At 44.9% G+C, this 23,638-nt stretch overlaps 1 protein-coding gene across 2 annotated transcripts in view; it reads right to left on the minus strand.

The window, feature by feature from the left end:
• Positions 1-23,638, minus strand: part of LOC8028489 — a 63,304-nt gene that overhangs the window by 35,559 nt on the left and 4,107 nt on the right. For both annotated transcript variants that reach the window (XM_040212651.3, XM_029980874.4), the window contains exon 2: positions 4,288-4,515. In XM_040212651.3, the coding sequence (XP_040068585.1) occupies positions 4,288-4,498 (211 nt within the window). In that variant the 5' untranslated portion in view covers positions 4,499-4,515. The remainder of the gene's footprint in view (positions 1-4,287; positions 4,516-23,638) is intronic.

Genomic DNA, 23,638 nt, shown 5'->3' on the forward strand with positions numbered 1-23,638 from the left:
GGCTTTTGCCTTCAAGTCGTCTTAGGGATAACTTATAGCGAGTTCGTTTCACGGCACTCGTGCCCACGCGTGCCCACTCGCAGCGTGGAACGGGTTCGTTTCGGCCGGCACTCCACGAGTGGTTGCACTCTCCGAGTTCGTTTCAGCGCTGACACCCCACGCGTGCATGCACTCGCTGCACCGAGAAAATCGGGAGTGCGCCAAAATGCAATCCCGTCATGCCTCGCTCCGGTGGGGCCGGCGAGGAGCGGGAGCAGACGACGAGGGTTCGTCTGCTACGATGTGTCGCGGAACCGAACGGGAAAAAAAGTAGATTTTCTCATAGATATCGCGTCCCGCGGGCCATGAAATCAAACGCAAGCTTGAATTGTGAGCGTCTGCTATTTCCTGAAGGAAGCAATTGACAACCCGTGATTTATTTGCAGGTTTTAAATCGCTCTGTTGCCGCACAAACGCTGAAATATACCAGTGTGTAAAGAAATGCCCAGAACAAACGCAACAGCGGCCCCCGAGATGTCTATCAGCATCCGTGTGCGGGTGAAAAATTTAACATTTTTCGACAAAACTCCCCCAGCAGAAACCTCTGACTGCCCAATGAGCATCAGAGAAAGCTAAAGATGGAGACTTTATCCGAGGATTGGGCAACATCATCATGTTTAAAACTTACCCCGTCGTATTTTGTTCGAGAAAGCTCTCATTCTCGACGCCCTCGCCAAGGCTAATATCTAATCCTGACGATCCAAATCGAAAGTCCCAGTTTTGCTGGATATTACAACAGGATAGTTTTAAGCCGTACCCTCTCAGTGGTTCACGAATAATACCATGTTCAAACGGATCAAGCTTCTGCTCGGACAGCATCATCAGTTTTCTTCAGTGTAAACGGTTATAAGAATTGAAAGATCGCAACCAGCTGCTTTGTAGACAGCTGGTTGCGGAAATTTACGCCGTCTGTAATTATCTCTACGGCAGCCTAGCTGCTTGAAGTCATCGCAACTATAAACTACAGGTTGCAGCGACCAACGTTTGTAGATAAACGTTGGTAGCGACTGCATTCTCGCATTCCCACGCATCACTCCGAACAGAAAGGCGCTAGTTTCGGTTTGAAGTCGGTACCTTTTCTACAACATAGATGGCGGCAGCGTCAGTCTTCTGCACTCGGTGCATTTGGCGAGTTCGTTTGAGTCCAGTTTTCCGTGCAACACTCTGCGAGTGCGATGCATTCTGGGAGAGAACTCGAACGGTGCCAGTGCGTGTGAAACGAACTCGCTATTAAGAAACCATGTGAATTTGTCCACCCTCCCAGGGGCACTCCAAGCGCATCTGCAAGATCATAAGGTCTGAGAGCTGGAGACAAGCGCAGTTCCTACACGACTACCTTAAAGTGTTGTGTTGCCGTGGCAACCCCGACCCCAGTGCACACAGATACCATAGTGACCAGCTGCAACTGGTGAACCAGGTGACGGAACTTTTGTGGCAGCGTGTGAGGGCGGGAATTCCGAAGAAACAACGTGCATCGGCTTGCTGTCAGGGAGACCTGACGGTTCTAGGTGACGATCAAGTTCCAGAACATCTGGCTAAAATCCTTAAAAAAAGGTCCGAAGTTTAGCATTGAGCCTCCCAAGAAGCCACATGATCTTTTGGCTGCTGTGCGGCGTATTTCGGATAAGGTTGCCTCAGAGGACAAAGACCACTGTACCTCAGGTGGGGCTGACTGCCTTTTGAGGTGCGCTGAAAATAGGGTTCCGGCCCCCACGGGGGCTGACTGAAACATCCTCTGTCGTTTTTTTTTTTTTTTTTTTAAGCGGTTTGAGTTTGCTGCATGTCAGACAAAGAGGGCGGGGTGGTCCTGCTCCCCGACAACTTAATAAAGAATAATTCTCATGCCGCCAAAATAAGAATTCCAGGCTAACTTCTCTTGATCCCAAGAAGGTCAAGGCTGTTGCAATGAACAGGTGCAAGAGATTGGAGCTCACCAAATCGGAACAAAACATACGTAAAAGGAAGACTGGGCATTTGGAGGTCTTCTTTGCTGTTAAGACCCCTTGATGTGGGCGCTTCGCTGCGTTCCATTATACGGAGAGGGGCTCGTGGCAGAGTCTGGTCAGCCAGTACCTGCAGAAGCACCTTAGTGATTTGAAACTTTTCGACCCTTTTTGGTTCGCAGTTCGGCGTGTATTGTGGATTCTTTCAGCAAGGAATCGTACACGGGCTCTTTAGGTTTTTCCATCGATGTAGAGGACCTGTTTTACATAATTCCCCACGGCGTCATGTTTGTTTCGGTGCGTGAGTGCATAGAAAGGAATCGCACAATAGCCTTCCAGAATGCTTGCGGCTTTTCTGTTGGTGGGGTTTTGGAGCGGTTGAAGTTTTACCTCGAATCCAATCTTATCACGTATGACAGCGGCCTTTACGATCAAAAAGAAGGCAATTGTGTTGGGTCCTGTCTGGCTCCCGTGATATGTGACATTTTCCTAGCCTATTGCGACTTGGCCATCTGCAACCAACTAGATGATGAACAGATATCCAAAGTGTTTCGACACGTAGACCACCACCTGGTTGGTATGAAAGGGTCTGAGTGTGTTTTGGTAGAAAGAACTGTCATGGCAATTTTGGATGTTTTCACACGGTGCTCCGAGGGGCTTAGATTCACTCAAGAACTTCGAGGTGGTCGCTTTTTACAATTTCTAGACCTCCGGTTAAAATTTATAGGCAGTCATGTCTGTTTGTCGTATAACCCACGATCGAAGAAGGGTCTCCTCCCCTTGGACTGCTTGCATTCTTAACTCGTAAAAAGAACCAGTGCTTCATCTTACCTACTACATACGGCTTTGGAGAAATCGTGCCAACATGTAATTCATGCCAGTTTCGGCCGGCAGGTGGAGCGACGAGTTGCGGCCGGATTCTGTTATTGTTGTTGGTACCTGCTGCAGAGTCGCTGCTTAAGGAAGGGAGGGGAGGGCCACAGAGTAGAAAAGGTAGGCCAAGCAAGAGACCGATAGTCATTCCCTACCTTCATCAAATATCCCACAATCCCGAAAAACGTGGCGCAGAGATACGACGTGCCTATGGTGTTTTCTGCACCTAGCAAACTTGCGCAATCGTGCCCTAAAGTTGGCAACAAAACAGGATCCAAGCGCATTTGCACAGTCAAACATAGGAAAAAATATGTGGAATGTACGATGGGCGTCGTGTATAGGATTCCGCTAACGTGCAGCAAGGTATAAGTTGGCCAAACGGCCCGATGTATAAATGAAAGATTGCGTGGGCATGTTTGGTCTCTGCGGTCGACAGCGGTCGGGCACTTGTCGCTTCATTATGCAGATTGTATAGCCCGACTTCCACCACGTCACGATAGCTGGAAGGGGGAAGATCAGATGACTATAGAAATGTTACAAGCCTACAGGATAATAAAAGAAGGGACTGGGCGATGTGTAAGCCAAACATCGGTCCTCTTACATAGCAAAGAGATATATGTTATCTCGACACGTGCTGAATTGGCCATGATGGTGTGGAATGCCTGTTGTTTGCTTCGGTGTTTGTTTCAATAAAAACTTCAGCTGAGAGTAAGCGCTTCTCCTGTGTACACCCTTATAGTTTGTTTTCTTTTCTTGTGCGCTGTGTCGAGTCCACTAAGCATGAACCTACTAGCCCGCATCGCCACCCCAATTCCGACCGAGTCTAACAATGCGTTTTTTTTTAAGCCGCTTACGACCGCCATTGCTGCCGCGATGCAAGGCCGTAAGCCGTCGCAAGAGGTTTAAAACTCGGTCTTGTCTCAGTCGGTCGGAGTCAAATGAAAGTGTGTGAACGGGCCTTTTCTCTCATCTGGATTCGTCGAACGCGTTCCAATGAGAAATCCAAATTCCGGACGCCCGCGTTGCGCGTCCTCACACGTTGGAAGAGTGTAGTGGATGCACAGGCAGCCTTTGTCTCCACTGCACTCGACGAAGGCGTTTGAATACGAAAGCCAAACGCCTGACGCCGGCGTTCCGTGCCCGACGAGTGGAGTGGAGACAAAGGCAGCTAAGGTCTACCCACTAATCATTCCAATCAGAGCTCTGCCTTCTGACGTCCCCTCTCGTCTCCTCCTCTCCCTCAGTTTGACGGCGCATAGGCGTACCTTCGATGTATGCGTATCTTCACTATACGACCACTGTAATTGTACCAGGGTATTTGGTACAAGGTATCTGGCACATGCCGAGGTATTTGGCACATGCGAACCTTTGCCATATAAGCACCTTCCACTCTATGTGCTGGGGCAGTTGAGAAAATGAACAAAACACTGACTGGAGAAAGCATTTGCCGACGCCACAGCCGCGAACGCCAGAGAAGCGTTCCATCGGTTGAACTGGAGGCTCCTGGTGAGGAACAGGTACAAGACGCCGTACGAGCGGAACAAGCCGAAGACGAAGAACAGCAGCCATGACGTCGCCAAGACGGCGGGCCAGCTGGTTTTCTGTTCTCTGCCCCGACCACGCCTCCGGAAGGACAGCGCCATGCTTGTCTCAGGAAGACCTGCGATGAAGGAGGAGTATGTATTGCTTTAGTTGTAGTTAGGCTTAATGGTACGTTTACACCTGAAAAGAAATCCGCTGCCGCGGGAGCGGATCCGCTCCCGGCGGTGGCGACGACGAGCTGGTTGTGTTTGCATCTATTTCCTTCGAGCAGTGGCGGCAGCGCCGGCTGCGGCAGCGGTTCCCGTAACGTCTCGTCAAATATGACGAGAAGGCGCGAGAGTTCCCGCCTCGGCTCTCTCTCTCCCGGGCGTTGCTGCTCCCGGAAGAACGCGTACTCGTGACGTAGGCAGCGTCGCGCCGCGCAAGAATGTCATATCCGATCAGCGAAACGCCTCGTTCGGCGGCAGAAATAGATCCCGGACCTAAACGGCTCGCCGCCGCGTTTTCCGCCCAGCGTTTCGCCCCAGCGGCAAAAGCTGGGCGGATCCGCTGGCGGATCCGCAAGTGTAAACGTACCATAAGGCGGGGTCACACTGCTTATACTGTTATACATCCATCCAAAAGACAGTTTGCATACACATTCAAGCGCGAGTGACAGCGAGATCCGTGCTTCGAATGCATTATGGCAACGGAAACTTGGCACACGACAATCGAACTACGGATATTGCATGCGGTGACTCGTGTTGCCAGACTGTCTTTTGTATAATGCTTTAAGCCGCGGTAAGAATGCCTATACGCCACACAAAAGACAGTCCGCAGACACCAAGGCGTGTTTCTTCCTCGTATGACAATCCTGCCATACTGGCCATACAAAAAGTGGATGTATTGATGGATGTTAATGGCTATATCCTCTGTAACGGGCGATAGCTTGCGCCACCTAGCTTAGGTCTAAAAAGACGAACATCTAATTCCTCCCGCCCTTCTAAGCCACTTTTCTCCCCCAACTATCACAAGATGACCTTTAGGGGGATCGGGTAAACAAACTAGAAAACATCACCTCCCACCTCTTCCCGCCGGCGATGGAGTCGACAATATTCCTCTGGTCACACCTTGTCGGCGTTACCCCAGCACCGGACCCATTGGGGGATGTACGCATATAAAGCAAGCATGGCTCGAGCATGCTGGGAGTGAAAATATAAGTTCAATACTTGTGTTGTACTGTACAACCTCCCCTCCAGAAATGACTCGACACGTTTCCTGCCCAAGCAGCACAGATTTGGCCAATCATTGGCCAATGGCTGGCAATGGTTCTTTGGCCAGTGGCCAGACAGTGGCCAGCCCTTGGCTGATGATCGGCCTTTCTCAGGCCATTGGTCTGTGGCCACTGGCCATCAGCCATCGGCCAAGCATTGGCCGATGAATGGCTATCCTTTGGCCAGTGGCCTAAAGACCGTTCCCAGCCATTGGCCAATGCATGGCCAAAATCTGTGCTGCTTGGGTAGTTACTTTATCAAAAAGTAACGAAAATATGTTACTCAGTCCTTCTCTTCAAGCTTCACCAAGTCGTTACTGTGTGACCGAACAAAACGTACAAGTAAGGTGTTACTTGTAACGCGTTATGTAGTAGTCTGCCTGTGGGAGACTCTGTAAAGAAAAACAGATACGTCACGACCGACCGCAACCTTTGACTAAACGTAATAGGGCAAATAAACCGATCCGCGTTGAGTTGCAACCGCTACCGTATTTTACGGAGTGGTTGCAACTACACACGTTGAACAATGGAAACTTTGCATGACGGGATTCGACGGATTTTGCAAATTACGAGTTATGTAAAGGATTATTTCGGTGTGATACAAGCTTCTTTGTGCGCTCATGAGGTTTTTTAGTAGATCGTTTCGACAACTCCAGTGGCGACACTCGATACTCTGCCAGCACCTTTGTGGATGCGTTGTCTTAGTGGTAAAATACGTTGCTGGGTTTGTTGGTTCATCTCAGTTAAACTGGTGTAGTTTGCGCTATTCTGTTTAACTACTATTATATTTCTTCTGCAGTTAGTGCTTGTATTGTTTGTTTTGTTTTTTTTGCGCCATTTTTTACGTTTAAATAAGATAAACCAACTAGCACAGCAATGTACTTCACTAGATTATACTTCTTCTACAGTTAGCGCTGGTTCTGTTTACTTTATTGTTTATAATTTATTCAAAGATTACCCCGCATTGCCCGAAGGCGTTACAGCATGGGGGTTACAGTTTTGCAAAGAAACAAGTCTTCGTTGGCAGAACACACTTGCTCCTCAGACGGCGTGTTCCGCTGTACAATGATTTTAACGGAAAACGAAAGAAAACAAAAAAAAAAACGAATTTGCATAAATGTTTGTTTTGGCGTGGCATTCTCTGACTTTAAAGACATGATTATTCCGATGAGAAACATAATACGGTTCGTTCAGAAAAGCTGCGCTTTTGGTGCCTGTTTTGTAATAAAATAATGAAAAGAATAACTTTACTTCCACTTTTGTTCCTCGAGGGGCAGTGATTCCCAATTTAATTCATTTTTCATTCGAGTAACATTGTCTTTCCACCCGCAACACCCCAAGACAAACCGAGCTGCTGTATTCTGTATTTTTTACAGTTTATTAACCAATATTTTTTGTGCAGGGTTTTATACAGCACTAGCACATTCTAAAATCAGCTTGACCCATGCTAGATAGGCAGAATTTTATAGCATATTCTGAGCACTTTAGATTTCTCTGAATAAAGTTCAGCGCCCTACCGGCTTTAGCAATCGCATCATCTACGTTAGCATTCCATGAACAATCAGTGGATAGAATACCATCTGGATACTTGTACCTAGGTAGGTTGCTTACTTGATTCGTATTTATATAATAATGATTTTCAAGTTATTTTTTTTCCGTTTTCTTTGTAAAACATAGCTGCACACATTTTTGGGGATTCAAACTCGTTTTTGCTCAGAACACCAGGTATGAATACGGTTTAAGTCATTTTGTAACCCAGCGACATCACTCTTACTCTTAATTTTTCTATACACAACACAATCATTAGCGAACAAACTTATAGAGGAAAATGTATCAACTGAGATATTATTAATATTAAAAACAAAGGTGGTCCCAGGACAGATCCCCGCGGAACCCCCGACGTGACGTCGACATAATCCGAACTTCAGCCGTTCAAACTTACACACTGCCTACGCTAGAAAAGATAATTTTCAATCCAATTGAACACAGTCGAATATATGTGAAACATTTCGAGTTTACTTAAAGGTAATGGGTGGAAGACCGTGTCAAACGTCTTACGGAAAAAGAAAAAAAAAAAGATACAATTCGTTTGTTCCCGCTCAACAGCTTCCGATACCAAGTCGTGATAAAATTCGACAAGTAACGTTGTGCAAGATAATCTTTTCCGAAACCCGTGTTGTTCTTTTATCAAAACATCGTTTTCTGTTATACGTCTAATTATCTCCGTTTACATAAAATATGTTCCATGATTTTGCACGAAACTGATATTAGTGAATTCGGCCTATAATTTGCTACGTCTTTTTTTTAGCCTCCTTTGTGATTAGGTACAACGTGGGTGACCTTCCAGTTATCTGGCAGTTGTCCCGCTGAAAACGACTTGGCGTAAATAAGCAAAGATAAAGCGAAATTGGTCGTGCACGTTTCTTCAGTACGCGAGGTGAAATACCATCTGGACGATTTGCCTCTGTTTCACCGATACCCCTTAACAGTAGTTTAATTCCACGTACACTAAGTTCACAACTGGCTTCATCAGCGGCAAGTACTTACGTACGTTCATGTACATGGAGGGGCCCCAAAGAAAAAGGAAAAACAAAAAAACAAACAAAGTGAAAGTAATTATTTAAACACGTTGCTTTCACAGTATTACCTGAAGAAAACCTGATTATCATGTGCAATCTCATGTATTCCTAGATAATCTGATCCGGTTCCCTTCATATATTGCCAAAAAGATTTGGAGTTGGTTTTCGTTCTTTCATTAAGCCTTTTGAAGTTTTGCTCTTTTTATTTCCAGTTGGTTTTCACGTGTTACATCGGATAATCACTTTAACTAATTTTTTCTCCTTGTTTGCTTGTATTGCACAAACTCTCGTCTTCGTTTTTTTAATTATATTTAGGATACGGCAGGTCACCCATGACTTTTTCTGTTTTTAAGCTTATCAGAGTTTATACTTGGAGCATACACATTCGTGAGATTAGGCAATTCTTTTTTAAACACGCACCATAACTAATGAATCCTTAGAAAGACACTCAAACACAGGCAACTGCTTAATGAGCTCATTGGCGATGCTAAAATAATCACATTCTCACGTAAAATAATCTTCTTGATTTACATTACTTCAATAGTTTAAATTAAGTTTTTATGCTTGCAACAACAGCCTGGTGATCACTAATGCCTGGAATAATATTCGCGGAGGTAACAAGGTTGTCAGAACTACAGAACAAGAGGTCCAAGACGGTATTAATACGAGTAGGCTTGTTCAACTGCTGTAGTGTACGAAAGTATCTACAATATTTCTGATTTCAATGTTCAAACGGCTGCTAACTTTAGCTATACATGCGTTATTCTGCCAGCTCAAGTCTGGCAAGTTAAAATCAGCGGCGAGAAAGATTGTCCGGCCAGAGGCCTCGGAAACAGTATCGTAGATTGATTGTAACGTTCTCAAGTCCGAATTTGGTAGTCGATAAAAGGCTCCGACAGCATAAGAACAGTTATCATTTAAGGAGACTTTGCACCAAATGGACTCCACTGCGTCATGACCAGTATTTAGTAGCGAAGATTATAAGAAAGAATGAAGGTCCACCAAGGACTGACCGGCCTTTTCGATAAGCAATTAACTCTTTTGGAAAGACTTCACTATCGGGAATATACGGGTTTAGCCATGATTCTGTTCCAAGTACTATATATCAGCCTTGACATATTCAATGAGACCAGTAAATTCGTCAACTTCGTTTATTGTACTTCTGCAGTTTGCAACAACAGCTACTAAATCACGACAGTCGCGTTTCCTTTGCTCATGGTGGCGTCAGTGCTTTACTTGCGGAACAACAGCTTCCATTTCCTTATCACGTGAATTTTTTTTTCGTTAACAATGAGCTTGTCGGTTTTTAGTCGCACCCGGTTATTGCTGTCTGCTTTCTTAACTTTAGTGTATTCCCACAGTTTTTTCCAGATATTTCGGGTTTCAGGTGAGTAGTGCCGATCCACGCTGAAGGGTGACCCTTTGAACTTTTTAGCATTTAACAGCAGATCCTGTTTTTCCTCACACGATGAAAGTTGACAATAATTTGTCTTTTAAATCTCTTGTTGTAGCGACCAACATGGTGCTTTCTTAGCTCTGCAAATATTTTTAATCAAATCTTCCGACTGGTCTGAGCGGTTGTCGGCATTTACCCCAGAGAAGACCAGATTCTGCCTACGACTTCTGTTCTCGAGGTCAACACGATCTGGTTTTGCAAACCTTTAACTTGTTGCGTAAGGTATCTTATTAAACTCGTTTGTTCCGATAGTGCTTTATTAACCGGTTGGATCTGCCCTTTGGTAACGCCGAGCTTATAGTTCCCCTCTGCCAACATAGCCTCGTGCTTCACGAACATGGCGTCGATACATGCAGGGGCGGATCCAAGGGGGGGGGGGGGGGTGGCGACGGGGGCGGCCCCCTCAAGCTTAAACAAAGTCGACCCCCCCCCCCCCCCTTTCTCCTTCTCGGAGGGCGATTTGCCATGGGTGGGCCCCCCGGTGCACAAGAAAGAATGGGAGAATAGTATCCTTACAAATTTTCCGCCCCCCCCCCCCCTTCCTCTCCCAAAACGGAGTTCTGGATCCGCCCCTGGATACATGGGCATCGGCAGTATTTTGTCTTGAGGGAGGGGGGGGGGGGGGGCAAATTGACAGCCCTTTTTGGGCGTGTGCGCTCAAGGGGAAGGGGGGGGGGGGGGGGCACACTAAAATACGAAAAAGCTAAATACAGCTTGCAAGGTACGCATATTTTTGATTAAGCAATTAATTTTAAAAAGTACAACGCATCAGTAATTTCAAAGTAAGAAAACAAAACATTTTTAAAGATATGTACAGGCACAGTGAAAAAAAAAAGGAATTTTGTCTATGACGCAGCAAAACAACAAAACAGTCCACTTAGTTTATAATTATCTCAGAGATCAAAACGCACAAAGATTTTATAGACAAGTACTGGCATCATATATGTACCGTACACAATAAAATAGCAAGACAGTGCACGTAAGTCACGCGCACACATCCTAAATTGTCGCAGCAATGAACGATACCCTTTTATTTCCATATTTAACAATATTTGACGTTTATACAAGTTTTTAAAAGTTACCCCAAGTTGGCTTATGCTCAAATTTACAACTCTAATTTTCTGCTCAAAATTGTCTTCGCTCGTGATATCAATTCGAAGCATTTCCCGGGTTAAGGTCCGTTGAAGACACCTGAAAGCTGCGTTAGCTGTGTTGGAAAGCTAGCACGGCGGGGCTACCGCCGTAAGGTTAGTTGCCATTGTAACTTTCCGTATTTCCTCGACGCGGGTTCTTTGAGCTTGCCATGCTCGCTCTGTCTCATTTCAGAACTGGAGTAAAATTTTAGCCCGCTGGTTCTCATCTTTATATTGGTTGCAACTTGCTATATATCTGATCAAGCTCAGCTTTGCATGAATACTCCCAGAGTTAAAGACGAGTTTGACATACCTGTGAGAGCAAAACCAATGTCCACCTAGCTCTTTAAAGCCGGAGGATGCTCAGGAGGGACGGAGACAGCAGGTACATCGATAGACTGTAGGTCATGACACGGCTCTGAGGTCACGTGGCTCTTCGTTGCGCAAGATGGATTGTCATTATCATTGTCAGCTTTCCGTTTAAAAAAGCTTCTGATGTGCATTTTCACTCCTGACATCAGCCCACGGTCATATAAAAAAGTGGGATTGGGTGTGGATTGGTGGCCCATTCAAGCAACTGAGCCAGGAAGAGAGAGCCAGCAACAGCAAAGTGTGCCCCTCTGTCAGAGATATTCGATGGCGTCACGTGTGTGAACACGATGGTGTGAACAAGGACGGTCTGACACGCCTTTCCCGTGTGAGTTATGGCCCGGGGAAGTATCGTTGTTGACATGGTGCGAACAGAGTTTCTCAGTACTGCATTGTCAAAAAAGAGGACGCCTGGCCCCCGATTTTGACCCTCTCTTCTCCTTTCCCATGACCGCAACATGCTACGGGCAACGAAGAAAAACTCAAATGCACATATACAAAACAGAGCACTGGCGTGAGCAGCGGCGTAGACAGGGGGGTGGTTTGGGGGGTTGAAACCCCCCCCAAAAAGCCGAAGCTACCCTTGCCCCCGGCTCCCCCCCCCCCTCTTCCGCCCCGGGCCCGCTCGCTCCACTCCTTACGCAGTCGGTTTTACCAGGTGCACGAAGGGGGAGCGCGGACTACCTCCAACTCGTTTACCTACGCCGATTTGTTCTGTTGAGCTTTTTGGAAGAATCCCGCTCTGTGTAGAAGACGCTCTGTTTTGGGGGCATTTTACTGACTTTCACCCGACTGCCTGTGATTCATCACAACACAAGACTGCGGTGTTCCCTATGTTTTTTTTTTGTTTTTTTTTGGGCTGGGCGAGGCTGATCGCAACTGTCCAAGGGGGGATCTTATTCTTTTTTTGTGTGTATTGCTGAAGGATTCAAAGGAAACAAAAGTGCGTGGATTTTATTTTTAGGATTACTTTCGGTTTCTCCGCTAGAAAAGCTATGGCTGAGCGACGTCATTTGATCCCCCATACCCGAGAGAGCTGGAGAAGGGAACGAAGCGGGGGGGCAAGTGCTTTTTTTGCACCCCCTCTGATGCCCATGCGTCGATAGTACCAAGCTTATTCATGATTGCCGCCTGCCCCATTTGTAACGTCTTCAGCTACCAACCGGTTTCTCTGTGCTGGGGAAGGGGAATAGGGGACGCCAAAGGGCAAGAAGAGGAAATTAATAAAAACACGTCAAAATAACCTGGATCTCCATATCTGCTCCTTAAAGACGGCAAATAAGTTGGGTATCACGTAAGAAACGTAGTAGGTATTTGGTCGCAACAGCCAGCTTTTCTGGGCTCTCCCACGCTCCTATGATCATCTGGAGAGAGAACGGTCGGGAGTTCAGCTGGGAAAGTTCTTCAGTAAGCACCTCTCTTTCCACGTCATAAATTGAGCAAGTGCATAACAGGTGGTCCAGTGATTCCACTTCTTCACATATCAAGCAGTTTGCAGAAGGTCTTTTCCCAATACAGCGGAGATATTTATATGTAAATGCAACGCCCAGCCTGATTCGGTGAAGTACTGATTCAGTCTTTCTTGTAAGCTTTCTGGGCGGTCTGAACTTCAGTTCAGGATCTAGATTATAAAGTCGTGGATAGTGGTGAGAAGGGCTTGCCGAGAGGGCCGCACCTACCTTTTTTCCGACCCAGAAAACCGTTGCACCAGCGTCATTTCTTGAATATGGAACAGAAATGCTAGATAAGTTGTCGTGCCCGCTCTTTGCTGCTTGGTCAGCGGCCTCATTACCAGGGACGCCACAATGGCTCGGGATCCATTGGAAGTGAATGTGGTGGCCAGCCTGTTGGGCCTGTTGGCAGAGGCTGACTACGGTGAATGTCAGCTGTTCATTTGCTCCACGTCGTAGATACTGCTGCATGCTCTGGAGTGCAGCTTTTGAGTCAGTGAAAACGGACCATGCTCGTGGTTCGGTGCGTATTATATATTTTAAGCTTTCCCTAATGGCCACCAGCTCCGAGACAGTTGATGAGGTGCGGTGGTCTAGTCTGAATTTAAGCACGAATTGTTCCATGGGTATAACTACTCCGGCAGCTGCGTTTTGGTGAGTTGTTGACCCGTCAGTGTAAATGTGAGTTCGGAACCGATGGTTGATATTGATTAATGAGAGGGTCAGTTGCCTCAATACAGTTTGTGCCGTTGACGCTTTTTTTTCTGTATGCCATCTATATTGAGTGATATTGTAGGGCATGTTAGTGTCCATGGTGGAACATCCGCCAACTTTGGTGTTTCAAACTGCTTTGGTATATTTGGCTCCTGCTGTATCAAGAATTTAGCATAGCTTGAATCTTTCCTGGATGATTGTACCCGGGCAAGGTGGGGGGATTCATGCATTGTTAGGTGGCGTAAGTGTGCACGTAGTGTTTCTTTTGCACGAAGTGCTTCAATGGATAGGCACCCAGCTTCTGCTATAACACCTAAAGTGGACGTTAAGTACGGAACACCTAAGCAAGAACGAAGAGCAGAGCCCTGTACACTTTGTAGTTGCTTCAAATTCGTGGCGCACATCCCATGAAGGACTGGCAGGCTGTACCTCAATAGACCCTCAAATAGAGCTTTGTAAAGACGCAGTACTGATGTTACTTTCGCACCCCAAGTTGTGCCACATATAAAACGTATGAGGTGTATAAAGCTGGTCAATTTTTTTCTAAGGTGCATAATGTGAGGCGTCCATGTCAGTCCTCGATCGATCGATATGCCTAAAAATATGTGGTGTTTTACATACGGAATGGCTTGGCCGGATACCTTGAGGAGTTATTTATCCATGCAACGTCTAGTAAAAGCCATGGCGGCTGATTTCGATGGAGAGATAGTCAATCCGCAATCCAAGAAGATATCTATCAGTCGTGCCTAATGCTTTTTGAAGACGAGCTCTAACCTGTACTCTGGTAACTCCGGAGGCCCCATATGCAGATATCATCTGCATATACCGATGATCGAACTGTTTCTGGAAGTTCCACACTGAGCGCATTAAGGCACATCATGAATAATGTCGGACTTAGTACGCCACCCTGTGGGACACCCATTGTGACATTATAAAGGGTAGTTTTTTCTTGTGCCGTAGCAGCAAAAATTGCACTGTTAGTTAAGTAACTGGAGATCCCTCCTATTTCTAGTTCTTCTAGTGCGTCAAGTATAGCATCATGCGTCACAGAGTCAAAGGCACTCTTGATGTCCAAGAATACGGCTGTGATCATTCGTCGTTGAGATTTTTCGTGTTCAACCGATGCAATTAAATCAATTACCCCGTCTATTGAGGACCGGCCGCGTCGAAAGCCTGGCGATTCATTTGAATATAGACCATGATGTTCGAAATGCCATTCCAATCGCGCCGAGATCATACGTTCCATGAGTTTGCCTGTGCAACTTGAAAGCGCAATGGGTCGATATGAAGTGATGGTAAAGGGTGATTTGCCTGGCTTTAGTAACGGTATAACTTGAGAGACTTTCCATGATGTAGGTACCTCGCCTTCGTTCCAGGATTGGTTGAAGAGTCGAAGAAGGCATTTGATGGTACTTGGTCCGAGTCGTGCAATTGCCGAGTAGGTAACACCATCTGGTCCAGGTGAGCTTGACTGCCTACATGATGCAAGAGCAGATTCGAGTTCGTTCAGAGAGAAATCAACGTCCATGCATGACAGAGTTGACGGTGGTGCCGGCCGTGGCGTTTTCGGTGTGCTTGTGTGTGTAGACTGCGCCTGTGTAATTCGTATACAGAACTGATTCGCGGCCTCTATATCTGAACACTGCATCGATAGAGCTACTGCCCGAAACGGATAGCGTTGTTGCGGTGTTGCTCGAAGACCTCTTGATATTTGCCATATTCTCGTAGTACGTTTCCTTGGATCAAGTTCTGAGCACATTTTCCGCCAACGACGTCTTGCAAGTTTGTTCAAATGACATTTGATTTTTTTAGTTACTCCTCGGAACTCACGTAAATCCTCGGGCCTTTTATGCTTTCTAACTCGCCTCTCAGCACGCCGGCGAATAGCCCGAAGTCGCTCATATTCGGCATCGAATGTAGTTTGGTTAATCGGTAAGGTTGTTTGCTCTCTTGATTGGTTTAACGAACGAGTGATGGCCTCTGTGAATGATGGTAGGTCCATCTCTTGGTTTCATTCCTCGGTCATTTTTTCTTGATATGGCTAATCTCATGATGAGTATTCATATTTTTAAAATTCCCAAGCTTCGTATAGGTGGGCATGTGATCACTACCTCTTGATTCAATGTCTGCAAACCATGTTGCTTGAGATGCTAGCGATGGCGAAACGAATGTGAGGTCTAGGCAGCTGCTACTTTTAAGACTCTGTATATACATAGGGCTACCGTCATTCATTAGGCAGAGATGGTGACAGGCAGTAATATCGGCCAATCTCCTACCTCGAGGGTTGGTGTGCGTGCTGCCCCATACAGAATTATCGGCGTTAAAATCACCTGTTAAGACAAATGGCAACGGGTACTTGCTGAGAATGTCAGTGAGGTAACCTTCGTCAAATTTAGCTTTCGGTGGGATGTACCCAGCAATGATGGTGAAGTTGCCCTTTCCGTCAGTAACTGTAGCCACAATGTACTCATTATCTTGATGTGGTGGAATAGCGTGATGCACGTAACTGAGGTCTGTGCGCAGGAGAAGGATGACTCTACTTGGTCTTGTAGTTCGGGTTGAAGAAAGATATTCATACCCAGAAAAATGAAAATTGTTTGGAAGCCTTGACTCACACATGGCCATGACAGCAAATTGATGCTTCTGTGAAAATTGCCTGAGATCGGATAGACGCCCCCTTAGGCCTCTCGCGTTCACTGGAATATAGTCGCATTGTCGTATCTGTCATCCATAATGAGTGCTGTCATAATTATAATAAATGGTAATTAAGTAGTAACAGTTGAGTTAGCTCAACCATTGTTTCAGGAGCGGAGTAAATGTGTCAATGAGTTGGACAATGTAGATGGCAATGGGTGAAGACACGTGTTGAAGCAGTCCACGTAAGGCCTTGATCGCAGCACAAAGATGCTTCCGATGCCCAGCGCAGGTGGTGGTGGTTCAGCTGTAGCATTCGGTTGAGGAGTGCAGGCACTCTTGACAAGGTTGGTGGCAATGTTACTTACAGCCTTCCATGTAGAAGGTTGATTGTGAGCGAGGTCTTCTTGTGTCGTAGGTACTGTGTTTGGGAGATGCGGAAAGGACTCGAAATCGTCTGTATTAAGTTGTGTACTTCTTCCAGGTTTATCGTGTGGTTTTTTGTTCTCCTTTCTTTGGGAAGGCTGCGATGCTGGGGGCGGCTCTTGAATTGGTTGTTTATGTGGCTTGTTAGTCACTGGCATGCTTGCTGCTGACTTTTGACCGTGTCCGGGACCAGACGTGTTATCGGTATTGTGTTCAGAGGCATCAGCTTTTACTGCCGCCTTCGCTTTTAGATAGTCGCTTCCGTGAAGAACGCGGTAACGAACGACATCCCTTTCTTCTTGCCATCTTGGACAGCTTCTATAGAAGTAGAGGGATGGTCACGTCCGCAATTGACACATTTGGGTGGTCCATCTGGACAGGATGTCGAGTCGTGCGTTGTTTCACATTTTGTACGAATAGACGGAGATGCACATGATACAGCTACGTGTCCGAGGCGACCGCAAGTACGGCATTGTGTTGGTTTTTCCACGTATAAATATACTTTGTGGCGCACATAGCATACACATACCGCATCGGGTAGAGTTGGGCATGCAAATGTTAACGCAACAGATTGTGACTTTTCCAGTCTTCGGATGCGAACGATTGATGTCTTTGAGAGTAGTGCCTCAGTTAGTTGGCCGTCGTTGATATCTACCGGTACTCCATAGATGACACCCATTGCCATATTCTTAGAGCGGGGCTCGTATGCACTCACCGGAACCCCACAAAGAGACTTGATACGCAGTAAAGTGCTTGTTGTATCTAAATTGCAAGTGTCTACAGCAATCACATTCAGCCTTGAGTTAGGTCGAATGCTGTAAATTCCATCAGGACAGTTGGCTTTCAAGCAGTCCGAAAGCTTGATAGGGTTGAAGCTTTTGATGTTGGTGTTTTGGTCGTCTGGTGTAAATATGACGGTGAGCCCAAGAGCCTGGCAGTTGACTGCTGGTTTGCGAGAACTTGATTCTGAGTCCGTACTCTCCCTGCGTCGTTTGCGTGACTCAACCGTCTTGTACTGGTTGTCGGGATCTTGCGACTCTTCATTGGTAGAAGCATACAGTTCTTCCATATCTTCGACATCGTTTTGGTCGTCGGTTTTTTCTTTTTCAGAGAAGGTCTCAATCTCTGTGTCAGTGTCGTATTCCTCAGCTGGTAAGTACTTCATAGTAGTCGTCAAAATGTTGGGCTGCAAGTTTTGCATGGTGTGCGTTACAGAAGTCATGTCGAATCGAGCAGGGGCGAGTATTGGTTTCGAGGTGGCATCATCGGATTCCATCAGGCCTACCGGATCGGTGCCGTCCAGAGGACCATCGGGTGGAAACCCTACGGTTTATTGAGGATACTTCCTCCAGTCGAGGTGTTGGTGATATTGCAGGAGACAGTGAGAGTGTTCTTTTGCCGCGGGGTAAGTTGCAAAACAGCAAAAACTGCCAGAAATATGAATCGACTTAGAGCAAGCTTCGTCGTCTTCCAACCTCCGACGACGGGAGGAGCATGTTCCGAAACCAGAACCACTCTCAGCCAATAGCAAGCGAAGGATCCTCAAGCGTATACGACCCGTTGAATTTCGGAGTGATATCTCGAATGCACGCGGCTCGCTGCCCATGGACTACGATTCAGCCCATGCAGCGAGCGCGCGCTCGAACGCTGACGACCAAATCCATTACTCCCGCGAGAAAAAAAAAAATAGTTCGCTGTTTTTGAGACGATTGTTGCAGTATTTTGCTCCCTCTCCGAAAATAAAAAATAAAATTGACTACACTTGCTTGGATCATCTAGAAAAGCATAAATATTTTGCAATAACAGCGTTTGCAATCTCAACGAAATCTCGCGTTTTCATAGATTTCATAAATCCCATGCCATCCTGGTTGCCCGCACAATGCTCCTCCCATCGCCGAAGATAATTTTGATCTTTGATTGCAGTTTTAATAAGGAAATCGACTGCACATCTTTACGATTTATGGATTTCTAGGATGCTTAGAGCCCGCAGAGCGAGTTATCGCCATATTTAAGCCATCTCAAAAACCTCCTCAGGGCTCCCCGTTGATGCCACGTAGTCCACTGGTTCGTGTCCCTGTCTTTGTTTGTGCTATTTTATATGTTTAATTGAGATGAACATCGTAGCCCAGCAACGTACCTTACTAGATCATATTTCTTCTACAGTTAGCGCTTGTCCTGTTTACTTCATGTCCCTGTCTCCCTTGCGCTTTTTATATGTTTAACTAAGAGTTTCAATAGACCGTTCCGAGAACTCCGGTAACGATACCTAATACTCCACCGACGCCTTTGCGCTTACAAGGTATGGTTATCATGTACCAGTATTGGAGATATCTGTACAATCTATTAGAATCAGACTTTTGAAGTAATCCATTATAAATACCGGATTACTTGTAATCCGTTACTTTTTCAAGTAATTTTGTAATTGCCACGTTACATTTTTTCGGAAGTAATTTGTAATGTAATTTCATTACAAAATATAGGTAACTGATTACTTTAATTACTCGTTACTTTTTGAAAATATGGGCATAATACAGTAACTGGAGCAATACGAGCAGAACATTCAGCAGCGTAAAGAGAGCAAGTTCAGCAAAATAGAAAACATCAAGAAGGAGAGAACAGCCAGAAAGAAAACAGGATTTTTCGTATGACCGGTTACTAGAATCACAAGAAAAACGGGCAAGGCATGTACAAATATACTAAAAACAAAGATCAAGTAAGACAACGCCTAGTAGGTTCTCGATTGCCTTCCATCGTGTTTTTCCTCTTCTCCCGGGCAGGAGAAAGCTCTTCGTGTTTATTTGCTTTTGTATTTTACACGCGGACAACAAGGCGGTGTTCGAACATTTCTTGGGAGGATTCTGAACTACGCGTTCCATGCCCCCCCCCCCCCCCCTTTTTTTTTCCCGAATTCCGGAAAGCTGTAAGCATTAAAAAGTTATTTCTAAACTTTCCTAAAAAAAGGATAAACTAAAAAAAGGTACCCAGTTTTCGACTAGATGCCCTAGCGACGAAAAGCCCTATGACGAATTGCCCTATACGACCAATTGCCCTGCTACGAATTTCCCTGTTACGAATTGTCTTTCGACGAACGGCCCATAGCCCGACCGATGGCCGCCACTTCTCCCTCTCCCTATGCCCTCCCTTCCCGTGGCCTCCACGAATATTGACATGAAAGTGAGAACCGATGAACGATTGAGAGCCCGTAACCACCACAATTTCTCTGACTGGTCAAGGTTTTGGTGATGGAGTGTCCGTCGTCTCCATGGCCATTTCTTAATGAGATGTTCAAAATTCAGAACATTAAGGAGAACGGAAACGCAGAGTTTCAGTACATACTTTGCTTGCCAAAAACCCACACATTGTCATCAGCAAGAACAACAAACTCTAACCTACGGAAACACATTAAAATTAGCTGGGACTCCTGCATTCTGCATTGGAAATACATAGTAACGTTAGATCCAAGTTTTTCTTTTCTTGAGAATAACAGGCGAAAGACCAAAGCCAAAAGGGAGCTTTCGTATATCGTTTCTTTAGCTCCGAATCTTGTAGCGGAGGTAGACGCTGCTACTGAGCATGCGCACCGCTAGCTTTGTCTGCACAATTCCAGTGATCATTTCCGAAGGCCGTGAGCTAGCGGGATGGTGGGTGCAGTTGCATCTTTCGGTGCCTTGTCCGCTTACAGCTAGGTGAACGGGGTGCACCTTCACTCATTCTCTTAGATACAATATTTTATTTTTACAAGGAATGCCATAATGAGGTCGTATGAGAAATGAAAAGTAGCGTTGCAGAACATTTTTGAAACATTTCAATATTGTTTGTATTGTTTTTGGATAAGCGTACGGAAAAGGTAATGTGAAATTAATTTGTAACGTAACGAGTAAACTAATAATCCGTTACTTTTCAGCGAAAGTAATTTCTAACGGTAATCCATTACATTTGAGGTTCGGTAATTTGTAAATGTAATCCATTACATTTTTGAAGCAACGACCGCAAATCTGATTAAAACCAGGCTGAAAAAAAAAAGATTTTTTAACCAAATAAATTTAGATTTATTTTATTTAAATCGTATTTATTTGATTCAAGCCACTGTAGCTATAGGGTATAGTGATTCCTAATGACTAGATATAGTTTTCAAATGAGCAGACTGCTTGATCAATCTGTCCGATTAGTGAAAAGAACGCGGGAAAAAAGAATTACTGTTAAGTTTAAAGTACATATCAATTCACAACTTTTTTCTTTTTTTAGTAGACCGCGTTATAGTAGAGCAAAAATAGCTTGATATGTTTTAGTTAGTGAAGAAATTTATTTCCCTTCTCCTTCGTGTTCCGATCTTTTTACAATAGGACATCACTTTTCTTCTGGTTTTCATTTCTTTCTTTCACATCCTTATTTACATGCTTTATGCCGTTACGTAACTAGCGAACGGAGAGTAGAAAGGAAGCCCAAAGTTCTGATTTGCGCGGAAGACTACATCTTTGTGCACCGTGCTCAGCCTGATATAAATCTTTCTTGCTCGATTATTCTTTGAAATAAGCACAAAGCAAATTCACATAAAAAGCAACTAAACATAGACAAAGCTATAAATAAAAATATATTTCGGGAGTATTTTTTTGCGGAAAAGCTTTGACTCGAACTATCACAAAAAACCGGCCTGATTTGAATCACGACTTAAATCACAATTTCAAACATCGTATTTGTTTTTTTTTATTCTCCGCCCTGTTATGCTTTATTTCTCCGTTATCGAGTATTGTTATCGGAGGTGTCGGAACGATCTACTAAGCCCCCCTAATAAAGCAGGCATGAGTCATTAACGCATGAGAATACGTGCGGTCCACGCACCGACTGCGTACAGCATGTGGTCCGAAAAACTACGGTACTTTCCAGCTGCTGCAAAATCCTTTTGTTATATTATTGTTTTCATCCGTCAGTCTCTACGCTTTCAGAATCCGTGTCTGCTAGCTTGCACCTAGAATTTGTTTCTTTTTAAGTGTACGTTCCTTGTGCAGTATCGCGTTTATTTATTTATTTATATTTTTAAGTTTGCAGGGGCGTGTAAAGCAACCCGAGCGTAGAGGACTCCGCTCTGTCGAGGTCACTGTGTACAGGTTTCGCGTAGGCGGAAGTTACCGGGAAAAAAAAGCAGACCGAGCACTGAACTGGACAACAATGGTTCGTTGACTTCCGGAGTTCTCGCCATATTCTCTTGCTCATAAAAGAAATAATAATAATAAAGCGTGTTTTCTGGGGGGATGCCGCGAACCTGCATGCTGAAACCCAAATTCAACCAGATTCGATTTTTTTTTTTTGCGAACTTTGAGCGCGACGTTTAATGAAAGTCAAGCGATGGAAGTTCGACTGAAAATAGACTGTTACACGCATGCGCAGATGTGGAAAACAAACTGACGCCGCGTGGCGGAGGATGGGAACAATATTTGCCGGGTGTAGTTTTCATTAAAAGCTCACTAACTCATTACAGGGTTACGTGTCCGATTTCGTAATGTGGAGAATTTGGTCATTATTTCCTAAAATTTATATTCAACAAGTAATGCTCAAGGGATTAAAAAAGAAAAAGAAAACTCAATTTTTTTATTGATATCAAAAAAAGAAAATCACTGATAGCTTTTGAACAAGGTAACTAGTTCTGAAACTTTGGCATCTGAATCAAACCGCACCGCTATTTTTTTCTTTATTTTTCTTGGGGGAAAAGGGGGGGGGGGGGGGGGGGGCACGCTGCACAGTGTACACGATCAAACGTCGATAATTACAAGTAAAATTACAGGTGCCCAAAACGAAATTTATTGCCATTACACATTCCGTTAGAAAGTAATGCAATTTCTTTGTAATTGCTTTCTTTGAGACCTACCCCATTTCAATTACGATAATGTGGCAGAATATATCCGCCCTGATTTATTTTTTTGTATATTTTTTAATTGGCGGGTTAGGATTCACTGTACATCGCCTTACGCTCGTTGCCTTTATTTCACCAACTCTTTCAATCGCATATGAGGACACCGTCTTCTGAACTGAATGTCCGTAAGTAGTTTTATTGTTTTTAAGCACACTTCAGTCACTATATACGCACTGATGAAAAGGGCAAGGCGTCTCTTTCGGATTTATTTATTTATTTTATTTACTTACTTCAAAGACAGCAAACCCCTACGGGTTATTGCAGGAGGGTGTTACAGCAATGTATTTGTGTATACAAAACACAACACGTTACACATAAAGAAAATAAACATGATTGCATGAATGTAGTAAATGCAACATTCAATAATAAAGCGAAACAACTTAATAACAAACGCAATTATGCATCAAAAAAAAAAAATTCAACAATGTCCCTATGCAAAAGAAACGCCAGAAAACACAATCTGAGGCAACATATTCAAATCTTCGGTAGTTCCCACGAGAAAAGAGTATTTGTGAACGTATTGCTGTTTGGTGAGTTCGGGTTGACCGAAAATTCATTATTTAAACGCTGAGATCGCCTTCCAGGTGGTCTTATGTAACCTTCTGTGCCAACGTTGATATACTTGAAAAAAAAAAAAAACTAAAAACATCTTAGTCGCTTTGTTGCTAAAGGCGAAAGCTTGACTTCTTTCAACAAAGCCGTAACAGACTCGAGCCTAGCGTGTCTAATAAGAATAAATCTGATTGCGAGCTTTTGAATGCGCTCTAGTTCGTTTACTCGAATTCGTCAATGGGGATCCCAAATTACGTAGGCATACTCTAGCGCTGGGCGGACTAGAGTTTTGTAAACAATAGTTCTAGCGTCGGAACTTGTCTTATACAGGGTTCGATTCGGGAAGCTTCCATTGCGATATGCAGAGTTACGGACATTTGTTCACGAGCATTTGAACTAAGTTCAGTCGAAGTTACAACGCCAACATACTTAAGAGTCACAACGTTGCAGACGTTTACCTTATACGGAAACCAAGGACACTTTCTGGCAAGCGACAACAGTCTGCTTTTTTTTTTTTCTATCTCTACCTCGCCCTCTCCCCTCGAGAGAAACAATAAAGTGGAAGATGTAATCTTATGTCCCACCTTTCACACCAGTGCGAGATAACCGATAAGGAATGATTGAGTAATATCTGGTCATCAAGTGTTTCCACTGAAGTTCCTAGATAAGAGCTTCCTAGAAGTAGCAACCTTCGAAGCCCCGACTGCGTGACGGTGCTGGTTTTAGGAAGCGAACGGCTGCGCACAGCGGAGGACTGAACTGAACGC

The sequence above is a fragment of the Ixodes scapularis genome, unplaced genomic scaffold (assembly GCF_016920785.2).
Source record: "Ixodes scapularis isolate PalLabHiFi unplaced genomic scaffold, ASM1692078v2 PGA_scaffold13__105_contigs__length_92229423, whole genome shotgun sequence".
Lineage (NCBI taxonomy): Eukaryota > Metazoa > Arthropoda > Arachnida > Ixodida > Ixodidae > Ixodes > Ixodes scapularis.